General features: G+C 40.7%; 1 protein-coding gene across 7 annotated transcripts in view; it reads left to right on the top strand.

Moving 5' to 3' along the window:
- Nucleotides 1–20,617, top strand: part of LOC104014886 (sodium channel protein type 5 subunit alpha) — a 217,260-nt gene that overhangs the window by 180,316 nt on the left and 16,327 nt on the right. For all 7 annotated transcript variants that reach the window (XM_087730822.1, XM_087730859.1, XM_087730851.1 and 4 more), the window contains 2 exons: nt 13,760–13,882; nt 20,031–20,312. In XM_087730822.1, the coding sequence (XP_087586948.1) occupies nt 13,760–13,882; nt 20,031–20,312 (405 nt within the window). The remainder of the gene's footprint in view (nt 1–13,759; nt 13,883–20,030; nt 20,313–20,617) is intronic.

The following is a 20,617-nucleotide window of genomic DNA, read 5'->3' as shown; positions in this document are numbered from 1 at the left end:
ATAAGTAGGGGTCTTCCTGATAGGAATAATTTCACAATTAATTCACTGAAACCGTATGGAGCTCTGCTGCATCATTCACAGTTTGAAATGAGTTCCACACTTGTTAGAAATACATACTTTATAGCATTACGTCTAATTAATACCAAAGAGAGTAAAAGAGAAACTAAGCTAAATCCTGTCCCACATGCAAAAAGCCCCCTTGGAACAGGAGCTACATGAGAATGCAAAGTTAGTTCGTAACCCAAAAATTTAGGCACATGTTTGCTTTCAAAGTGTGGGGTTTGTGGGTATAATGACATGTTATAGAGGCAGCCACAGGTGAGCTGGAGAAAGGGGCTTCATCTCCCCTGACACACATCCAGAGCCCATATGGCATAAAACAGTGCTATGGGGGAAAGGGGACCATGGGCTCCTGAGACTCCCCTTATTGCCTGTAAATCCACCCCAGAGCCTTCTTACTGACCCAGAGGTTTTTATTTTCTTAACCCACACTTAAATGTTGTTTTTGCAGGCTCCCAATCTAGCCAAAAAATTGTCCCACCCTTGAGTTGTTTTAGTTATTAATTGACTCTAGGAAATCGCTTGCCCCTTAGTGTTCTCAATGAATAAAGCTTTTCCCCATGCTCCATTCTTTTCTTCAAAGTCATTTCCCAATGTGGATTATGAGAATCTGGTACTATATTTTTAGCAGGTTTAACAGATGCTCTTCTCCTACCATATTGCTCACACACCCTGTCACTCTGAATTGGCAAAGTAACATGCTATCATTTTTCCAGCACACTTTTTACTTCAATTTACATTTTCTTTTTGGTCCTTTGAGAACCAAATCACAGCAACTGAGCTGCAGAAGGGAGTGAATGGGCAAATTAGCTGCTCCAAAAGAAGCAGATGAACCACTTGTCTGATTTTCTCAAATTTATTTGTTTAAAATTATTCACTTAAAAATTCCTGATCTGCAAATTATTCATTAGCAGTTTGGTATTGGTATTCAAAATTCAAGCTGCGATGGTTGATTTTTCATTGGACATGTGAAACCATCTATCATCTGTATTTTCTCATTGTACAAATGCAACTCAGAATCCTTTCTCTGTTGTGAATAATTCATAAAACCAGCTCAAAATTTGCAAGTATTCACCATTTCTAATTCGGAAGTGAACCCAGAGAGGGTATAAGCATATTGCTACTGATTTTTTTATTTTTTTTTTTTTTTACTTACCCTGCCTTGTGAAAGACCTTTGACACTGATTTGGGCCTGTGGAACAGCAAAGGCTCCATCTCGAAATTGTGGATTATGAAAGAAAATTCTGTCTCGCAAAGCCTGAACATCAAAACACAGAGTAATCCACAAACTGAGAGCTATTTTTGCTGGATGTAGAATCCCTAAAGGATGATCTCTGATAATGGGCTTCTCTGCATCTCAAAGAAGTGTGCTAGTGTAGCAAAACCGTAAGAGAGCGCTTTTAAATACATTGCAATACAATAAAGTCCTATCAACAATGCTGCAACAGATTTCTTTGGGAGGAAGGGAGAAAGGAGTAATCAAACCACAAAATACAGGCTCATTTCAACTTAGAGCACCTGGGAAAGATGCCTTAGATGTCTGCTGAAATTTGGATATACTGAACAAAAAGCATTAATGTATCTCTACACATGTTACCTCCCTGGAATTATACTGCTAAAAGGCACCCTCTTCTACACTGCAAATATAGCTTCTTTATGCACATGAATTGGAGTGATGGCCACTCAGTCCACAGCTCTTTTCAAATGAGGGAAAAGCAGAGACCATAGTATATCTGAAGTGTAGACAGACATCAATATCACCATCAGGAATGGTGTTTATGCACAATCCACTTTGCTAGGATGCACAGGCAAATATTTTCACAAAGAATAGATATTTTCCAAGCATTCATCAAAACCTCTTCATACAAAGCAGATTAAACAAGGAGTCTGAACTTGGCCAGAGACTGAGGCGCATGGCATTCAGAACGAATGTTTATGAAAACTGCTCTCAACCAAGCATGTCCTGCGACAGGCAGACAGTTGGGTTTTAAAGCAAGGGGCAGATAAACTCCACTGGTTGTGCATGCTGGTGTCATGTTTGATATTCCTTTCAATTGTTTCCTCTGACCTATAAATATTATCTTCAGTTTATCTAGTTTGAGCTTCAGCCAGTTAATTCTGAGCTATGTCCCAGTCTCTGCTGACAGGGGATGGATTATTCCATTGCAGTGGTCAGTTTGGGAAAGACATCAATCTGGAGCTTAGCATCATTCAAAGACGGGAGGTGTTGCCGTCAACAGCTTATTCGCTTGCTGATCATGCATTGAAGGCAGAGGGGAGAGACTGGTACCCTACAGAAGCTGTCACGAGAAAGCTCTTGGGGAAGCGATGTAAAGTCCCTAACTCATTAGTAAGAATGCTCAGGAAAAAAGTCACAGCCAAGTTTCATTGCCTGTGGCATACACAGAAAAATCGTCTTAAACGGGCACTAATGTGATCTCTCTACAAAAGTCCATTACCACAAATCCATCATCTCCATTGCAGCTTTTGGGTTCAATTTAATTGACCAAAGGTTAGACCCAATCCAGGCTTAAAAAAACCTGATTGTCTTTTACTGATTTCAGGCATGAGAGGAGGTGGGGGTTTCTCCACCAATTCTTTCTAAGATTATCCCATCTTTCAAGATTTGATACTTGGGAAAGCTAATTTTTTAAGCAATTGCTTTTTTAAACATGCTGGCAGCCTCCTTCCCCTTCAGTCATCTCCAGCAATGGGCTTTAATGTGACGTCCTGCAGCGGGGAGAGGAAGATCATCTCTAGTTCTCAATTTTTGCCCTGATGCCCCACCAGTTTCACTCCAGCTGAGTCACCATGGAGAAAGATTGCTCCTTCCATCCCTTTTCCCAGAGAGCCTGCTTTGCTGCTGTAGAGGCAGGGGCTCACAACAGCTTTAAGCAGTATATCTGTCTGCAAAATAGTTCAAGCAAGGCTTAGCAGTGGATTTTGAGGCCAGACATCTCAAATGAGTTATTCAACAAGTCCACTAGGCAGGATTTTGTAGATGTTTTTATGAAAGTAAAATAATATGTAGGTTTCCCCCCTGCATTTTGTGAATGGTTATAACACAACACAGTTCTGGTGTTTGCCTGGAGCTGCTGAGTTTGTACCTAGAGATCTGTATTCCCCATTGAGCAGCTTTCCAAATTTCCTGTTTGCTGCCAAATTTCCTGTTTGCTTGTTTGAGAACTGCTCACGGATGTTCAGTTGTTAAATGCATCACCGTTTTCACTGAATGCTTAAAAAAATACAGATACTACATTTTCCAAGATAGTTCCCTGGAAAGCATATGCTCTAAGATTTCTAGTTAGGATACTTCACTGCCAGAGAAGTTAAAAAGCAGATAATAATCTTTGAGTTTGAGATGAAAAATTTAAAACAGTCTTTCTATCCCTAGTTAAAAATTGAATTGAATTATGCCCTTGTGTTGGATTGTCTTTAAGTGACAGTTAAAAACTTGCTGTGTGAAGTAAATATTGATGGCTTCTGATTACTTTAATTGTTTTTTCCATCTGTATTCCCTGTTGATTAGCAAGGTGATTTCTGTTTGCTTTACCAGTAATTACACAATCTGCTGTAATGAGTTGCTTCCAAACAGCACTGAAATCCAATTTGTATTCTTGGGAAACTATCCTAAAAGCATGCAAATTTTGTCTAGTTTCTGTTCAGAAAAGCACACAGGAACAGAATGACAAAAATACAGCTGAGGCAAAGTTAAAATAATAAAGCTTGTCACTTGCAGAAGCATCTTAAGAATGAACTTATTAGTGCTCTCTGTGAGTTACCAAAAATCCACGGGTTACAAGAGAGTACTATTACTTCAGAGTTCATTTTTGACTAGTTTTTTTCCAGTTCCTCAAAGCAAATGCTCATGTCAGATTTTTGAAAATGCCTCAATCCACATTCTTCTGGGCCTCTGCTGATGGCAGATAACTAATAGGAAAGAAAATATCTCTCCAGAAACCAGGGAGCCCGGTTTTGAAGGAAAAAAAAAAAAAAGAAAAAAATACTGGTTTACTATGTGTTGGCTAATTCAGGATAAGTGAAAAAAAAAAATTCCACATGAAGATGAGATAAGTGGTTTTAATGTGTGTTAGCAGGTCAGCGGATGCTGTAAATCTCCCTTCTGACTCCCCACGCTTTATCTCAACATAACACATGCAAAAACATCCAAATGTCTTGTCTTATCTTGGTTTGCACCTCATGTTAGTTACCACATAGATGCTAAAAGGAGAGCAACTGGGCTTTGCCAAGTGGAAGCACAAGCTCGGTTTCAGACAAGGCACAGCAGGACAAAGCATGCTTCAGCTGGAGGAAAAGGGACAGTAAATGAAGGAAAGGAGAAAAGTCCAGCTGTAAGTGTAGCTCACTGCCTGCCTACACCTTGTGAAATGGTTGCAATATGAAGAATTACTGCAATTACTGAACAATTTCAATTACTGAGGGAGAATTTCAACTTTTGAAAGTGGTGTAAAAAACCCATCTCCACTCAGATTGTGCTGAACTAGGTTTACCAACCATTTTTATTTCTTGAAGTTATTTAAAGATGGAGCACATTTCAATGTCCTTTTTAGAAGAATATGCTTAAAAAGAAAATAATGAATAAAACCCTTGAGCTCTTGCGTGCAGCTTGCTTGGCCCTTTCCATTTCTGTGAGTGTAGCAACCAAATTCCTTATACAGAGATGTTCTCCCTTGCATGGAGGATCAGAGCTGGGACAGAGATGTAGGCTGTATTTAACAGTCCAGACAGAGTCCCACATGCACTGCAAGGACAGAGGAGGATTGTGCTACAGTTCCTTTCCCTGATGACCAGCACCTTTACAACCCCAGCTGTTGCAGACTGGAAAACATCTTCCCACCACCCTTGTGGCTCCATCCAGGATGGCCAGGATCCAGCTGCTGAGAGCCTGGTGCCAGGAGGAGGGGGAAGGAAGAAGTGAAGGGAGCGATGCAGCCTGCAGAGGGGTCAGGGATTCTTTATTAAGGGGTGAGAGATTAAAGGAATTGGGGTGAAACTTGAAAGCTGTACCCCAGTGGTGTAGAGACTTTGTGCTGGCCTCCTACCCTGATATGACTGGCTTTTGGGTGCTTTGTGCTAAGGCAAATGAAGATGAGGACTCGTACTTGTAGTATGTATTCCGACTTGTACCGTTGTCCTTTCTGGCAGAAATCAGGGAACCTATAATTCTTCAGAGTCCCTCTCCATCCTAGCACATTCAACACAGTATCAGGATCAACTCAGATTCAAGAATCCAACTAAACAGAGATGATTTTTCAAGCTAAGGCTGTCATATTTCCCACATCAACTTGGTGTTTTTCATATTGATTTGGAACATTTGATTAAATAAATTCTTTAGGGAATTGAGCAAATCCAGAACAGCACCTTGTGGAAACAGTACAAACAGATTTTTTTTTTCTTTTTCTTTTTTTTTTCTTTACATTGTGTCCTATGTAAGTAGGGTTCATCCTAATCCTGCCCAGAAATAAGCATCCCTTCAGCTCAGCACCTAAACTCCCACCGGCTGCAATGGAAATGGAGCAGAGTCGATGGGGCTGAGCCCCCAGGGAAATGTTCTCTCAGTAATCACTATGTGCACCCCTGGCGTTATAACACTATCTTCAAATAATAAATAATAATCAAGCATATTCCCGTCTACTCCTGACAACAGCATTCAGCATCAAGAAGGTACTCTGCGATGAATCGTGTGGTGTTTTTGGAGATCTTTTTTAAGGGGAGAATATCTTTCCTCTTCAGCTGCCTTAAATAAAGGCTGTCTCTGCATGGCATCTGGATGAGAAACAGAACATAGTGATGATGAAGAAATTCTTTTGCTCTAAATCCCGGTAGAAATACTAGACTTCAAGGCAGCTGGACCCACACAGCCACCACTGCAACAAGGAGAAAGACTTTGTGTCTTGGCCAAGGTTTGGCTGATCAAGGAGTGTCATGTGGTCCCCAAAAGTCACAGCAATCTCTCATCCATCCCAACCCGGTGCTAGTAAATGGGACTCAGAGGTCTGGCAAAGTTGTCTGGTTGCAGTGGAAAGGTGACTTGAGACAGGCTGAAAGTCCATTTGGAAAGGGTGGGGTGGGAAAACTGCAAATTGATAAGTCAGTTTGCCATCTTGCTGGAGGTAAGCTCGCAGCAGCAGGTTGTTCGACTCGCCCTCAGAAATTACCTGAGGTTTAATTCTTGATTCTCAGCCATCTGCCTTGGGAATTGACTGGAGTTGTTAGAAAAGCCTGAGCAGGTGTAAAGGAGGTGGCAGATTAAGAGAACAGCGAGACGTAAAGAGGTTCTTCTGGAAACCGCCAGGAAGCAATTAGGATGCAGGAATGATTTATTTAAAAGCATTTAAGTCAACAGGAGTGGCACATGCTGTTTGCAACAAGGCTGCCCTCTGAAAAGGAAACATTACCTCAAAAAGCTTGGACATGAGGACCAGGAAACAAGCTGAGAAGATGGAATATTAACAGAGTTTCACAGCCTTAGTTTGAATAGTAGATGGGGAAACAAAAAAAATTTAAAAATAAGAGGAAATGTCCTGGAAAAAAAACTGTGAGTGGATGATGTAAAAGCCTTTCTTAACCTGAGTTATAAGAAGTAGCGTCGGGCTTTCCAGGAGATAATTTTTGTTTATAATTAATCTAGGCACTCGTGTAACGCATCATATTATAATACACGAGAGCACTCCACAAGCAGTAATGAACTCCTCTGCTGGTGAGGGAAGCTGTTCATTAACTCATTTGCAGACGCGCTTTCATCTCCATGCCACAGACTTACTCCAGAGCAGCCCTAAGGAGTCTGCGGTCTTTACCTGAATATGAGGGTTGTGACTCAAGGAAACAGGTAACAGAGGTGGGAATTTGGTTTAGGTCACCTTAGTCTCTCTCTCACGTCCTAATTTTAAGACTTTCCTTAACTTTATGCCCTTCATTCATAATATGCAATTTCTGGATTGACAGGTGCAATCATACAATTAGGCATCTGTATGGCAGAAAATGCAATGTCAGAGTGAAAGGGTAAAGAGATATTTTAAGAAAATATGGTGATAACAAATGTCTGCTCAGAAATGGTAGATGCAAGGGAATAACAACCTCATTACAAGCCCTTTTCACCCAACAATATTTTAGAGTGGCAACAAGAACCTCTATGTATTTCAATTATCTTTGCAAATTCCCCCTTTCCTGTAGTTTTCTCTGTTTGCATTTGGGGTACAGACCTAATTTTGTTCCTTTCAAATCAAGGGGAGCAACTTGGGACTGCAGGCCTGGCTTTTAAAGACACCAGGCTGCAATATCTGCTCTTTGGGTAATGCTGTCCTTGGCAGCAGTGGACAGGAGAAACCAGACTGGATTGAAAAGAAGCACCCAAAGTAATCCAAGCTCTTTCTTCTACTCTTTTTTTAAAAGCATAATTAAGGAGAGAGAGAGAGAGACAGGTGTTCCTGGGGCACATAAAAAGCTATTTGAAAGCACTGGGGGCCTGCATTAGCTGAAACTGCTTATTTAAATAAGTGGCCAGAGCTTTCAACTCAGCTGCTGTGTTCCCTTTCGGATGTCCTTTTTTTCCTCACTCCCTCCCCGCTAATTTGAACAAGCAGGTTAATTTGATGAAATCCTTAGCTGCATAAAACATATGCTATGGCCCAAACTGGGAAGGAGGTCTCCCCTTCTCCCTGAGACAGCAGCTTGCAGGGTATCACTCACAGCTGTGTCCTGCAGCAGGCAGATATTTAGTAAAGGTTCTCGTTGTTCTCATGGGTTTTAAGATTTATGTGACCAGCCAAAGAGGATTTTTACTATTGCCCAGGCAGAACTCCTTGTTCCCTGGGCTCTGCTGTTAATTCATCTCAGTGGTGATCTGGGGTTAATTCAAAAATGTAGTCTGTGCTGAGTAGCATTTGCCTTTGAATGGTGCTGCTCAGGTCTGCTTCCAGCTCGGTCCAGTGGATGCTCGCTGGTTATATCTGAAATGATGTGCTATTAGGCTGGTGGGAAGGAACACGAAAAACAACGAAGCAGTCCCTATTCCAGCTCAAACCCACCTCCTCGCTATAGGAAACGCTGTCAGATTCAGGTGAAACACTGCTCCCAAAGACTGCGCCCTTCAGATTACTGTTGCCAGCATAATTTCATGGCTAGGGAGTCTGTGCATGCTACTAAAATGTATGCATATAGGAAGGAACCCCACTACTGTTATAAATACAATAGCCCCTTGGGAAAAAGAGTCTGTGATCTTTTGATTAAAGACCGTTTACCCTGCGTGTGCTGAAAGGAAGCTGCATTATTGCACTTCCTACTTTATAATTGTTTTTCTGCAGCCTTAAAATTCTCTTCTGACAGTTTTACTGGGGTTTACATTGGTTTACAACACTGATTTCTTAAGTCACTGTCAGGTGGTGAACACATATACACCTATTGTATAACTTTATTTCTGGGTGTTCATAGTGAACAATTTTAATTGTCCAAAAATGCCGCATATCTGTTAACTGATGAATTGCTGTAAGCACCAATGTGAGCACACCGGGAACCTAACACTACATGAGTGCCACCTGGGTACAAATACATGAGTTGTATTTCTTATCTCAAGACCAACAATATTCCACTAAAATAATAAAACAAAAATGTGGCAGTTACTGAAAAAATGTCCTGGTTCCTGGACAAGGCTTTTTTTTGGTCAAATATAATCTAGTAGTGGATTGTCAAAATAATTAAGAAATTCAGACATTAATCTCATTAGAACATATTATCAATAACTTTGAACAGTTATCAGGGAGGCTAGTCTCTGAAAGAGATCATTGCCTGTATTCTAGCAGTCTAAATTCACTGATTCTTCTTGATTTTGCCCTGGAAACACATACGAATGTCATACAATGGGGCACTGTAGACCTGAGCTGCTAATGCCACTAAGCCACATAGATGACAGGAGGCTGGCTTTCAAAACACCAGCCTGGTAATTCCCATGGCTGGTATTTCTAGTGTTCAATGCAGTCACAAGATTTAAAAGCTCTAATTTTTTCCTTGAGCATAACACTGAAAATGCAAAAATTAAAGCTGTGGCGTTCATTTATCTCTCCCTTTACTCAGCTCGAGGAGGCTGCCATACAAACCACTGTAAAATCTATGTAGATAAACTTGCATGTAGGAATATGTAGGACTATAGAAATACAGAAATACAGGTAAATAGATATCATATATTTATAGGTATCGCTATAGATGATATATAGATACATAGATATATAGATAAAACTGTCTTTGGGCAAAGAAAGTAAGGAATGGGGGCAACAAACTTCCTTAAATGCCAGGGTAAGAGAGAACTCAACACCACCTGCCTGTCTACAATGGCAAGAAGAAGCCAAGCTGTGCAGGTAGCGTCAACGTGGCTTTGCCTAGACCCTGGGCTTTGCTGGGAAACCCTTCCATTGAGCCAGGCAGTAAATGCTGACTCTTTCAGGGTTTCCACTCTTTCAGGATGGAATAAGTTTTGGGAAGTCACTGACAACACCAAGGCTGAGCTCTTGTTGGCCTGTGCTGAGATGATCTGAAGAAAGCAAAAAGGAAGAGCTGCCACGTGACTGAAATCCTAGCCGCTGTGGTTGGTGACATTTTTGTCGTTAATGTCTGTGGAGGCAGGATTGCATATACTGAATTATAAGGACCACTCCCCACCTTAGGGACCCTCGTTGCTGGCCAGGTTGTACACTGGGGTTCACGCTAGATAGCAAATTCCAGTGAGAGCATCATCCTGGGGTCTTCAGAGGAGCAGAATAAACAGCAAGTCAAGGGGCTAAGGAACAGTCTAAAGCTAACATGAAGAACATTATTACTTGATTAAGTTAAGGGAAGGAAGGTTTAGACAAAAAGCTGTGAAAGCTTCTTAGTAAGATCTAGCAGGTTCTGGAAAGACCCTCAAGGGAGATGCTAGAAGCAAAGCATCTGCAAATAAGAATAATAAGGCTTCTTGGGTCAGAAGAAGTGCACAGGAGGATGAGAGACTCTGTAGCTTACCTGTTAGCACACCTGCCATGTGAAAGGTGAAGGTGAGGTGAAAGCTCAAGCCCAACAGCAGGTTGTGCATCTTATGGGAAATGGTTCTAGGCAACAGTGACTCCTTAGGATTCACCTGCTCTCCACAATGTTACAGCGCTGCCTGGTCTTCAGGTTTGTTTTTTTTTCCCTGAAAAACCTGCAGAAGTATTTGCAAAGAGAAAAGATTAGGAATGTGTGCCATATTGTGAATCTGGAGGTTATGTTGACCCTGGAGGTACCAGTGAGTTTCTGATACCCAGCAGAGCACAGAGCAGAACCTTAGAGCATCTCTGGGCTGCACAGCCTTGTAACAGGAAAAAAACCTAACAGAAACAGCTGACTTCACCTTTTGCTGTGATTATGTGGGGCAGTCAGCACCAATTTTGAAAACTGCTTGACTTTTTTCCTAAAAATAGCCTTCTGGGTCACTTTTAATCACGTCCAAATGGCCAAGTCTCTGCATTAGTAATTCTCCTATAAATAAAATTTGACGGGGATACCTTCAAAACCAACAGACGAGCATTTAAACAAGTTGTCTCAAACTCAGTTTTGACTCCAGCATTGTAAATCGTTGCCAAATATCACACAGCTTCACGGCCTAATCCTCTGAAGAGATATCTAATGCTGTGTAAATCTGTGTCAGGAGGACAACAGCACCTGTGATGTGTTTCAGGGTGACATTTACGGCACTCTTAAAGAAAATGGTTACACGCTCAGATCCAAAGTCTGGTCTTGCAGGATTTGAACAGAGTATCTTCTGCCTTGAGAGAAAGAGGAGTTATAGGATATGAGGGAGGAAGCATGCAGATGCATGAACCAAGGCAGTTTGAAGACCTCAAGAAGATCTGACTTTCAGACATTGTGGGTGAAGCTGGCAAAGAAGGGTGTTGAGTGCTCTGTATTTGATTAATTTTCTTTTAAATTTCTACATTCATTTTACAAATTAATGAGCTTCCCTTAGTATGTGAGTGTATGGATCTTGGTTTCTATCACTGAGCATGCTATCATCGAGCTGTTTTTCTTACACGTCCAGCCTTTCTGGACAGGGAGCTCCAAGGCTTTGTGGGGTTAAGGTCATTTTCTGCACTAAGCTTTCCACCAAAGACAGAAATACGTGCCACAGTGTTACTCCTATCATGATATCTCAATAATGCCAATTATATTACAGTTTTAAGATGCCATAGTTGAATGGCTTTAGTATATAAGTATGCTATGCGTTTGCTTACTGCTATTAGACAAATCCTTCAGCCCTTTCTCCTTATTTAGGCAACATTAAGTCAATGGGGAGAGTGAATGAAAGGAGAAGGCTTTGGACTGTATGTTAATGCATCTTCAGAGTACAGGATGTAATCAAGGTTGGTAAGAAACAGGGAAGACAGAAAATGGGTGCTGCCCCTGTTTGGAAGCGTTGGTGAGTTTAAGACGGTTTTGAAGTCAAACCCAGATTTTCATCTTCAACTGTGAGCATTGACTGAGCAGGATTTAGGTGAAAGAAGCATTACTAGTGAATATATGTCAAACCTATAGCATTTCTTACTCCAAAATAACTTCTTAGGCATGCTCATGTCACGGGTTCAGATCTGCTTTCTTAGAGATGGAAGCAAAGGCTTCACTGGTGATTTTTACCTCCCCAGTATCTAAGGGTCTTAAGATATCAGACCTTGAATCCAGTCTGCCTGTCTGCTGAGATGTTTTTACAGCACACTCAACACTAAAATGCAGAAGTGTTTACTAAGACCTTCCTTCCACATCAGCCACTGAGTCTGTACGTGAGAGGTGAGTTTGTGTCACACCTTATTAAAGAGTGACATGTTAAAGCGTGACAGGCAGCCTCTGTGCCACTTCGTCATCTGCAGATCTGGGCTGTCTTATCCCGGCAGATATCCAGCCCACTGCATCTAGCCCAGGCTTGGTGTTTTGAAGATCTCCTGCCCTTAGGCTTACTGTCACCCACATGCCACAATAAAGCCATCAATAGGTAAATAATTTATCAAATTGTGCAAGTTTTATAAAGATGCTTAGCTGCGCAGACAGCGCTGGTACATAAATGAATGCATATTCAGGAGAAAGGTTGCTCCGTAGAGGACACTAGCTCACGACTTAGGGGACCAGGCTCGTCTTATAGAATCATAGAATCATAGAATCATTAAGGTTGGAAAAGACCCTTAAGATCATCGAGTCCAACCAGTAACCTATCACTGCTTTATCACAAACCTCATGGGTGGTGCTGGGCTGGTCAGCCAGAATTAGGGTTCCGAGGGAAAATCATCCCATCCTAAAATGAAAAGGAAGGTTTCTGACCAGACCTGTCTGTCTTCATGGAGGAGCCTAGAGTTTCCTTTTACATTAAGCACCTATTTTTTACATAGTGTAGAAGAATCCCTGTTTTGAGACTTCACTTCTATCTTTAAAATGACAATAAAGCCACACTCCTTCCAGGTAAGCTTTGCACACTCACATTGGTGAGCGTGAGACAAACTGATACCATGATAACTGGGGCTGTTGAAACAGCTAAAGACAGGAGTAAGGGAACTGTGACCAGTAATATGCATAGGTCTCTCTCTTCTAAGAAAATAATATTTTATAATATGTGAGGACTAATTTTGGTTCCTTTTTTAATCCATGCAAATTAGTATGATACGTGTGCTGTTGGAGAGCTGTTTGTTTCTCACTCCCTAAATTCGCAGGCTGTGAACACTGACTTAAGCATGTAAAACCCAGTTGCTCTACGTGTTTGTTAATCTGACCTGTAATCTCCACTGCCATTCAGTTCATCCAGACTCCAGACCTGTTCCTGATAGCATCCACATGTCTGACCAGCTGGGCGCTACAAAAGCTCTGAGAACATGAAGAGCATTGGAACCCCTCCATGCTGTCTCCAGTTTTGGAAATATGTCGTTTATTTCAAAGAAATAGTCTTTGAGAGGTCTGAACCTCAATGTTGAGCACCTGTCAAGTTTCTTGCTCCCTTAGAGGCTGTGTAGAAACCAGAAAAAGGGAAAAAGTGCAGAATCAGAGAGTCATGCACTTCATTCTCTTAAAGTCTACGGTATAAAGTCATGTCTATCACCAATCTAGAAGACTTGTTTCTAATTAGTAAGTTTAAGATTGATAATTGAATGGTAATGCTAAAATCTTTTATCTCTGCTGGAAATGGTTAGATCTTACAGGTGCTTTCATCCAGAAAGCCCTAAATTATAACACTTATGTGACTCATCTTATTTTCAGTCGTGGAAGTTACACACACCTTGAGGATTGTACAGGAAACCTACAGCATGGGCATCACAGAGTGGTAGTTTTGTAACGGTGATCTCTTTTCTCACCAACTTTGTGCAAGCTGACAATAAAAGGATTTCTGTGTGCTTAGTTAAAAGAAAACAGACATCTTTGAATGTCTGCATTTCTATAAATTTTGCATTAAACTGGAAACAAAGGTGTTGTGAGTTGGTAAGAGTTCTGTATATGTGTGATGTAAAAACCTCCTTTTTTCTGTGTTGGTCTAATTTAATGGCTTCCATTTAAGGTGGTTTGTTTTTTTTTTTTTCCCCCACTGTTTCAGCTGTTACCAACTAACCAGATGTTTCTTTTCAGGAAAGAAAGTCAGAAGAGAAGGAAAATGGCAGGACTGTACTAACAGATTGGATTTTTGCTTTGTGTCTCCATTCAGGTCTCCTTAATAAGCCTCATCGCCAATACACTTGGATACTCTGAGATGGGTCCCATTAAATCCCTCAGGACCCTCCGAGCCCTGCGACCATTAAGAGCATTGTCACGATTTGAAGGGATGAGGGTAAGACTATATAAAGCATCGATCAAAGCTCTACTGTGTGACATCAAGCACATAACAGGGAACAGTTGCACGTGGTTTTGTCTTCATTCAGTCTGCAAAAGGAAATGAATGATAATGCTGTATCAAAACAACAAAATCAGAAATCCCTCCTTTGTCTTGATTGCAATTGTATCATCACAGCTTATCCTCCAGTGGATTTAATGATAAACTAATCCTGCTGCCTAACTTGTCATATTGCGCTTTAAAAAACAGCTTTTTGGTCGAGGAAGCATCTGGCTAACAATTACCTCTCAATTATAAGGCGTATCAGGGGAATAACCAAGCTACAAGTTTGCTCCCTGCTTTTGACATGTATTAAAATGAGACTGGCTGGGAAAGTTCTTAAGGACTTTTCACTAATAATTAAAGCAAAAATTAGAAATGCTAAAGATGGGGAAAGCAAATGAATGGTTATATAAAATCTTTCCTTTGAACAGATTGCAGTTTTAATATGGAATGTCAGGATTAACATTAAAACCATGTAGCTTGTGTTTGTTGCTCCATCTTGTGCATCCATCTCTTTCCCTTCTGCATTCCTTTGCCAGCGTGGCTATATCTGCACAGCATACCTGTTTATTTGTTAAGCCTACCTGCTACACTAAGCAATTCTTGTCTAGATAAGCCCTTTATTTAACTCCTTGCACCATGCATGACTTGCAGATGATGACAACTGTGTTCTGTATGAGCTGAGGTTACTGCTAATCTTGCAGATTGCATAGTAAGAGAAATCAAATCTGTGACAAAATTATACGTAAAACAACTTACATTGTCTGATGATCACAAATCTCTCTACTAGGCCAAAGAAAATGCTACAGCTTTCATACTGAGGTATATTCAGGGTGAAGCTTTCCCGTAGACAAAATTTTGGTCTGAATCATCAGTGACTAAAATGTGTAGTTCATGCACTGAGCTCCTAGCAATTAACTGTTCTCATTGCAATACCCTTGCAGTAAGACAGACTGAAGGCTAGAGAGCCTAATGACCAAGATAGATATAATCCAGGAAATATGGTGATAGAGCAATTTATGAAAACCCTGTACCCATATTTTGCCTGTTCTATGGATGACCAGAATTGGGGATCTATGGCTTTGTCCTACAGACCTTGTGATTATCTAAATCACATTATTTTTGTGGGTGAAGATCAGACAAATCTTGTTGCAGACCACTCTCCTCTGTGCTAGTACTAAGACAAAAGGATTCAAGAGGCTCTATTCATCTGGGCACCCAAACCTGAATTGCTTTGTTCACCACGATCTTTTCAGCAAACAGGCAATATTTTAAAGGTTATTCACAAAATAAAACAAAAGCAATCTGCAGATCCTTAGCTGGCACAAAGCGATGTTGTGCTACCGACATTAATTAGAGCTTTCACTCCTATGTCATATGATGACCTCACTCCAAGTCTTTATTAAACATACGCAAATTGAGCAAACGTTGATATCAGCAAAAGCTGCACTAGTTTAATTACTAGAGTGATTTGTGCACGGACTCTCTCAAATCAATTTAAATCTGGCTTATGAAGGCTTAGCTTCTACTGGTGGATTTACAAGTTCAGGCGAAACCCCTTTAACATATTCTAAGCTGACATAAGAATGTTCACTCATGACTTTGCATCAGTTTAACTAAATTGGATTCAAACCTAAAAAGCAGTGGGAAGACTAGCCCAAAACATTGGAAAAGTGAGACTGAAATAGGAAAGAAATAACGTGAAACAGTTCACATCTCTATCAAGAGGTTTTCTGAGAATAGCAAGAGGTTGGCTTGGTGGCGATCTTACATGCCGTAGACACACAGATCAGCCCAGCAAGTTTTCTTCCTAACATGCTCATACTTGTAGGCTTCCCTGGCCCCTGAGTCAACATCCCTTTTCTTCCCTGTATCATTGCTGGAGCTGAAATATATTCAGTCTTTCTGAGCTATCAGAGATAGTGAATTAGCTTGTAAACTATGATAAAGTGTAATTGAGAATACGTGCTATTGGAAAATCAAATCATTTTATTTTTAGTTTTTCTAACCACACTTAACATGACTAGGGACAGTTAGACCTTTCATTATTAGGAGTTCATATGCTCCAGAATGCACAGGAAAATTGTCAGCGCAGTGATAGATTAAATAATGATAATGTTGAGAAGCAAACACTGACAGTAAGAAAATAATAATAGTTTGCTCTATTATAATGTCTTTTTCTTGAATAACTGAAAGATTTCTGCATGGCTAGAACAGGAACAAGAAAGTTCTCATTTATACTGCAGTAAGAGATGCTGTACCTAAATTTTGGAAACAATTGGTCCTGAGGCAAAGGCATAGAGTAGCACTCGGATGGCCAAGAGAACCTGTTACCATCAGACTTCAGTCCTTTCCTTGTTTTCGAACAGGCTGGGACCTGTCTGAGTTTGACACAAGTCTCAGCAGCTCCCATCCCATGAGAAGTCTGCAAAATAAGGCTGAACTATTGCCATCTTGCCCTTCTGTCCCCAAAAAAGACCCCAGTAAGACCAGTATCCCACCTGACAGTTACTGCAGACCCTGGGGGTGCCATGCACATGCCACCACCCTGCATCACCCACCACTTTCCAGGCCATATTAGAGCCCAGCATAAATTAATTTAGGTCTGCCTGTCCCGAATCATGAAGTCTCCCATGTCTCCTCATTTGTTATCCATCAGGGAATTGTTTCAGAGGTGCCACTTCCCTGCAAGTTTCTTCCCAGCAAGGGAGGTTATTGCAGTATTTTGAAAGGACGAGTGGGATGATGATAGACCATTTAATGTGAAAATGATACTAGGCAAAGTCATGGTGAGGCTGCTACAAGATACATGCAGGAAAGAAATAGCATAATTAATGCTAGTTAGCATGATTTCATGGGAATAGTTCTTGTAAAACTGATATGGTACTTTGATTTGATTACAAATTATGCTGATGACGGTAACTGCACTGATATAATATCCTTAGATTTCAGAGAGGAATCTGATACCATGGGACATTGTGATGAAAACACGAGCTTTGTACCAAGCCAAGTAAACATATTTTAAATTAATTTAAAACGGGTGATGGATCTCAAAAAGTAATTGTAAACAGTGATGACACTGTAAATTCAGTGATGAGTGTCTCATGGTGAGGGATCCTTCAGAATAAGAACTGTCCTTAATCTGGACTTTAACAGCATCTGGAAGAAAATATAAAATCTTTGCTGACAACACACAAAGTGAGCGGAGTAGTAAGTGATATTACGGATAAGGGAATTATACTGACTGATCTGGATCACAGTGAAAAACAGATCAATGGTACAACATGCATTTTAATAAAACCACATCTCGGGAAGAGGAAAGTAGGTCACTCTGGGGGACGTTTCTTGGAAAACAGCGGCTGAGAAGGACTTAGGGATTGGGATGACTGTTCAACAGGACACAAGCTTTTGGGCAGGTCCGATAAATGAGGTGACTAATACAATCCCTCAATATGCAGGGAAATAACCCAGCAAACAGAGGGAGAGAGCAGTGCTTCGATACTGGAATTCCACGAAACTGCTGGAAGTGGGGTGTTAAAAATGGCAAAGTCTCTGCAGCATGATTAGAAATCTGAAGGAATGATGACAATTAGAAAGAAGCTCTGTTTTTTTAATTACCCAAAGCAATGCTTAGTGGCAACTGACCCGTAGTGAAGCCTGGCATGATAGGAGAAGATGCCTAACAACAGATGACTAGCGCCTCAAGTTCAACAAATTCAACCTAAAAATACAGCAACTGTTTCTAACAGTGAGGGCAAAGGACACCAGGAATAGATTATCTAATAATAAAGTTTTTGTCCATTATTTGAAATCATGACACTGTAAATTAGACGTCTTTGCAAAACCTGTGCGCAGGCTTGGCAGGAGTTAAAGCCTGGGCCTGAAATTACTGCAGGAAGTCTGGTGGGCTCTGCTGTGGCAAAGGGAGGATTAACGCATTGTGCAAGTCTGTTTCTGGATTTAAAATCTGAATCAGCCTCGGCTGAAAAGGTGTCCCATGAGACCAGGAGAGCTGGGCCACCAAATCTATAGCTGGACCACAAAGTATAGGTTTGCACCACTGTGGCTTAGGGCAGAGGGTGGCTCAGGTTCTAGGTTATCCCTAAAGAAGTCACCTGGAAGGTGGTTTCTCCTATAAAGCCATTGCTGGATATCAAGAAGTATGAAACCTTTTCTCATACATGGCTATATATGTTGCTGTTCCTAGTTGCAAGAGAAATTCAGCCCTTTCCATGGCAAGGTTTGCAGCTGGACTTCTGACATGAATTTATGATAGTAGCTTGCCTTTATGTATTCAGGTCTTTAAGTCCTCTCTCTTGTCTCAGTGCAAAACAGGAGTGATTCCAGCAGACCAAATGGCACCACGCTGGTGTAAGAGCAGAAGCAGTGAGAGAAGAATGAAACCCCTGTTAATAATTCATTCAGAGAGGTGTGACAGGATTTGCTCCAGCCTCATGTCATGTTTTGTTATCTACAAACCGTTGAACATAATTCAGCAGAAGGAAAAAAGCAGGATGCAGGCATGGCCATCGCTTGCACTGCTGAAACCTGGATGTCTGTGTCCTGTCACAGGGTGGGAGCTGGGTTCAGCAGCGTATGTAACATAAGTGCAGTGGCTTTATGCTGCATGGATTAAAATTGAGCAAAAACATTATCCCGCGTAGCAGCAAAAGAAAGCTACTTTGACAAGGGCCAAGGCTACATCCAAATAAGCCCTTGATTTGGAAATTATTTGGCATTTTGGTTAACACAGTAAATTTGGTCTTGAAACAATGAAATTAGAAATTGATTAACATCCAAAACTAAAAGATAAAATTAGGAAAAAAAAATAAATTGAAAAGGCATCAGGAGTGGGCCTATACAGAAAAAAAGAAATTGGTCAAACAGCTTTTTCTGTGTAAAAATTAGCTTCATTCATAAATGCACAAAAAATAAATCTGGGTTTTGAAAGATATACATAATTTTGTATTGTATATTGTAGATGAAGCTGCTGCTATACATGCATGAAAACCATTTCACTCTTCTGGGTATTTTTCTTCCTCAGCAATGCAAAAATGATGGGGAAACGAATGTTACATTATTAGCTTGTCAGAAAATTGGACACTAATACAAGAGAAAACAAGAGCTGACATTTTCCATAATCAGCTTCACAATTGAATAAAATTTAATTTTTATGGATCAATATCACCTTGTCTCAGTTTCAGAAATGTAGATGGAGAAGAGGAAGAGCTTTGTGTCTGCCTACCAGATTTTAATCTCCAAAGCATGAGACAGAGATGGAGACAAATCCATGTTGTGGGGGCTGGTGTCTGCAGCTATGCTGCCAGGCAGCTTTGCCTGGACCGTGCAATGGCAGCGTCTCCAAAAGCTGTGAATATGAAGAAAACTTGCTGACATAGGAAGGGGAGAACTACATTTTATGATAGTGTGATTCCCTCAGAAAATGTATGGTTTTACACAGGGGTTTACAGCCCTGCCTGGGTTGGTGGGTAGGAACTTTACAGCATGTCACAGGAAAAAATAATACATTTTTTGTTAAATTAGAATGGTTTCATTGTTTTAATCATGCATACTGATCAGACGGGGGAAGTTGGCTTAGTACAGTATGTCTCAATCAGTTATTATTTAAATCAGCAAAATTTATCGCAGCTAGAGTTCACATCCCAAGGACTATGGAGGCCTGGGTTCAGCAAAAGATTTCAGAAATCTTTTTTGGTCTGTTTTGAGACACTGTGATGTACCCCAGCCGTTTCCAATTAATCGTATGATTATTAGAGATGGTTTGACTGAAGTGCATTATCCAGTAGGATCTGAGAGGTCATGATGACTTCGCAGATTGCTCCTGAATTAAAAGATTCCTCTTGAAAAAACATCATCCCGTGGGTGGGATGCCAACAGATTAGCTCTTCAATTACAAAAGGAAAAAAAATAATGTGTGAAGACTTTCATGGTGGTCTGGCTCTTTAGGTAGCGTTAGTAGTTATCCACCTGTCACCATGTGAGGGTTCAACCTAGTTAATCAAGGGTGCACAACAGCTTGTTAGCCAAGTCTCTATATAAGTGCTGACATTAATTCTGTTTTCTCTCTCCTGTTTCACCAAAGGTGGTGGTCAATGCCCTCGTGGGAGCCATCCCTTCCATCATGAATGTTCTGCTCGTCTGCCTCATCTTCTGGCTTATCTTTAGCATCATGGGAGTGAACCTGTTTGCTGGGAAATTTGGGAAGTGCATTAATAAGACAGAAGGAGATATGCCTTTAGACTCTAAAATTATTAACAACATGAGTGACTGTATACTCTATAATGTGTCAGGCACATTTTACTGGACAAAAGTTAAAGTTAACTTCGATAATGTTGGAGCTGGGTACCTGGCTCTGCTACAAGTGGTAAGTGTGACCACCAGGAACTAAACTAATGGGTGAATGTTGGTTGTTCCCATTGAAATCATCAGCTTAAACGCTCAGGTTAAACTCTATGCTTTCTGGGGTTTTCAGCCTTATCCATCAAGGGAATGACTTTCCTCAAGTGTAAATGATCCATATTTGACATATTAATTTGGTGTAGAGATATTTATGGCAGCTTCTGGTCTTAATTTGAGTTTCTGGTGCATCACTAATGTAGTCCTCTGGAATATTGAGGTGAATTAAAGACCATTTTGTCAATATTGTAATCCAGAGAAAAGTTCAGTGCC

The sequence above is a fragment of the Nipponia nippon genome, unplaced genomic scaffold, assembly GCF_047370975.1.
Source record: "Nipponia nippon isolate SJK-2023a ecotype South Korea unplaced genomic scaffold, ASM4737097v1 scaffold_1, whole genome shotgun sequence".
Taxonomy (NCBI): Eukaryota; Metazoa; Chordata; class Aves; order Pelecaniformes; family Threskiornithidae; genus Nipponia; species Nipponia nippon.
This window is presented reverse-complemented; position numbering and strand designations above follow the sequence as displayed.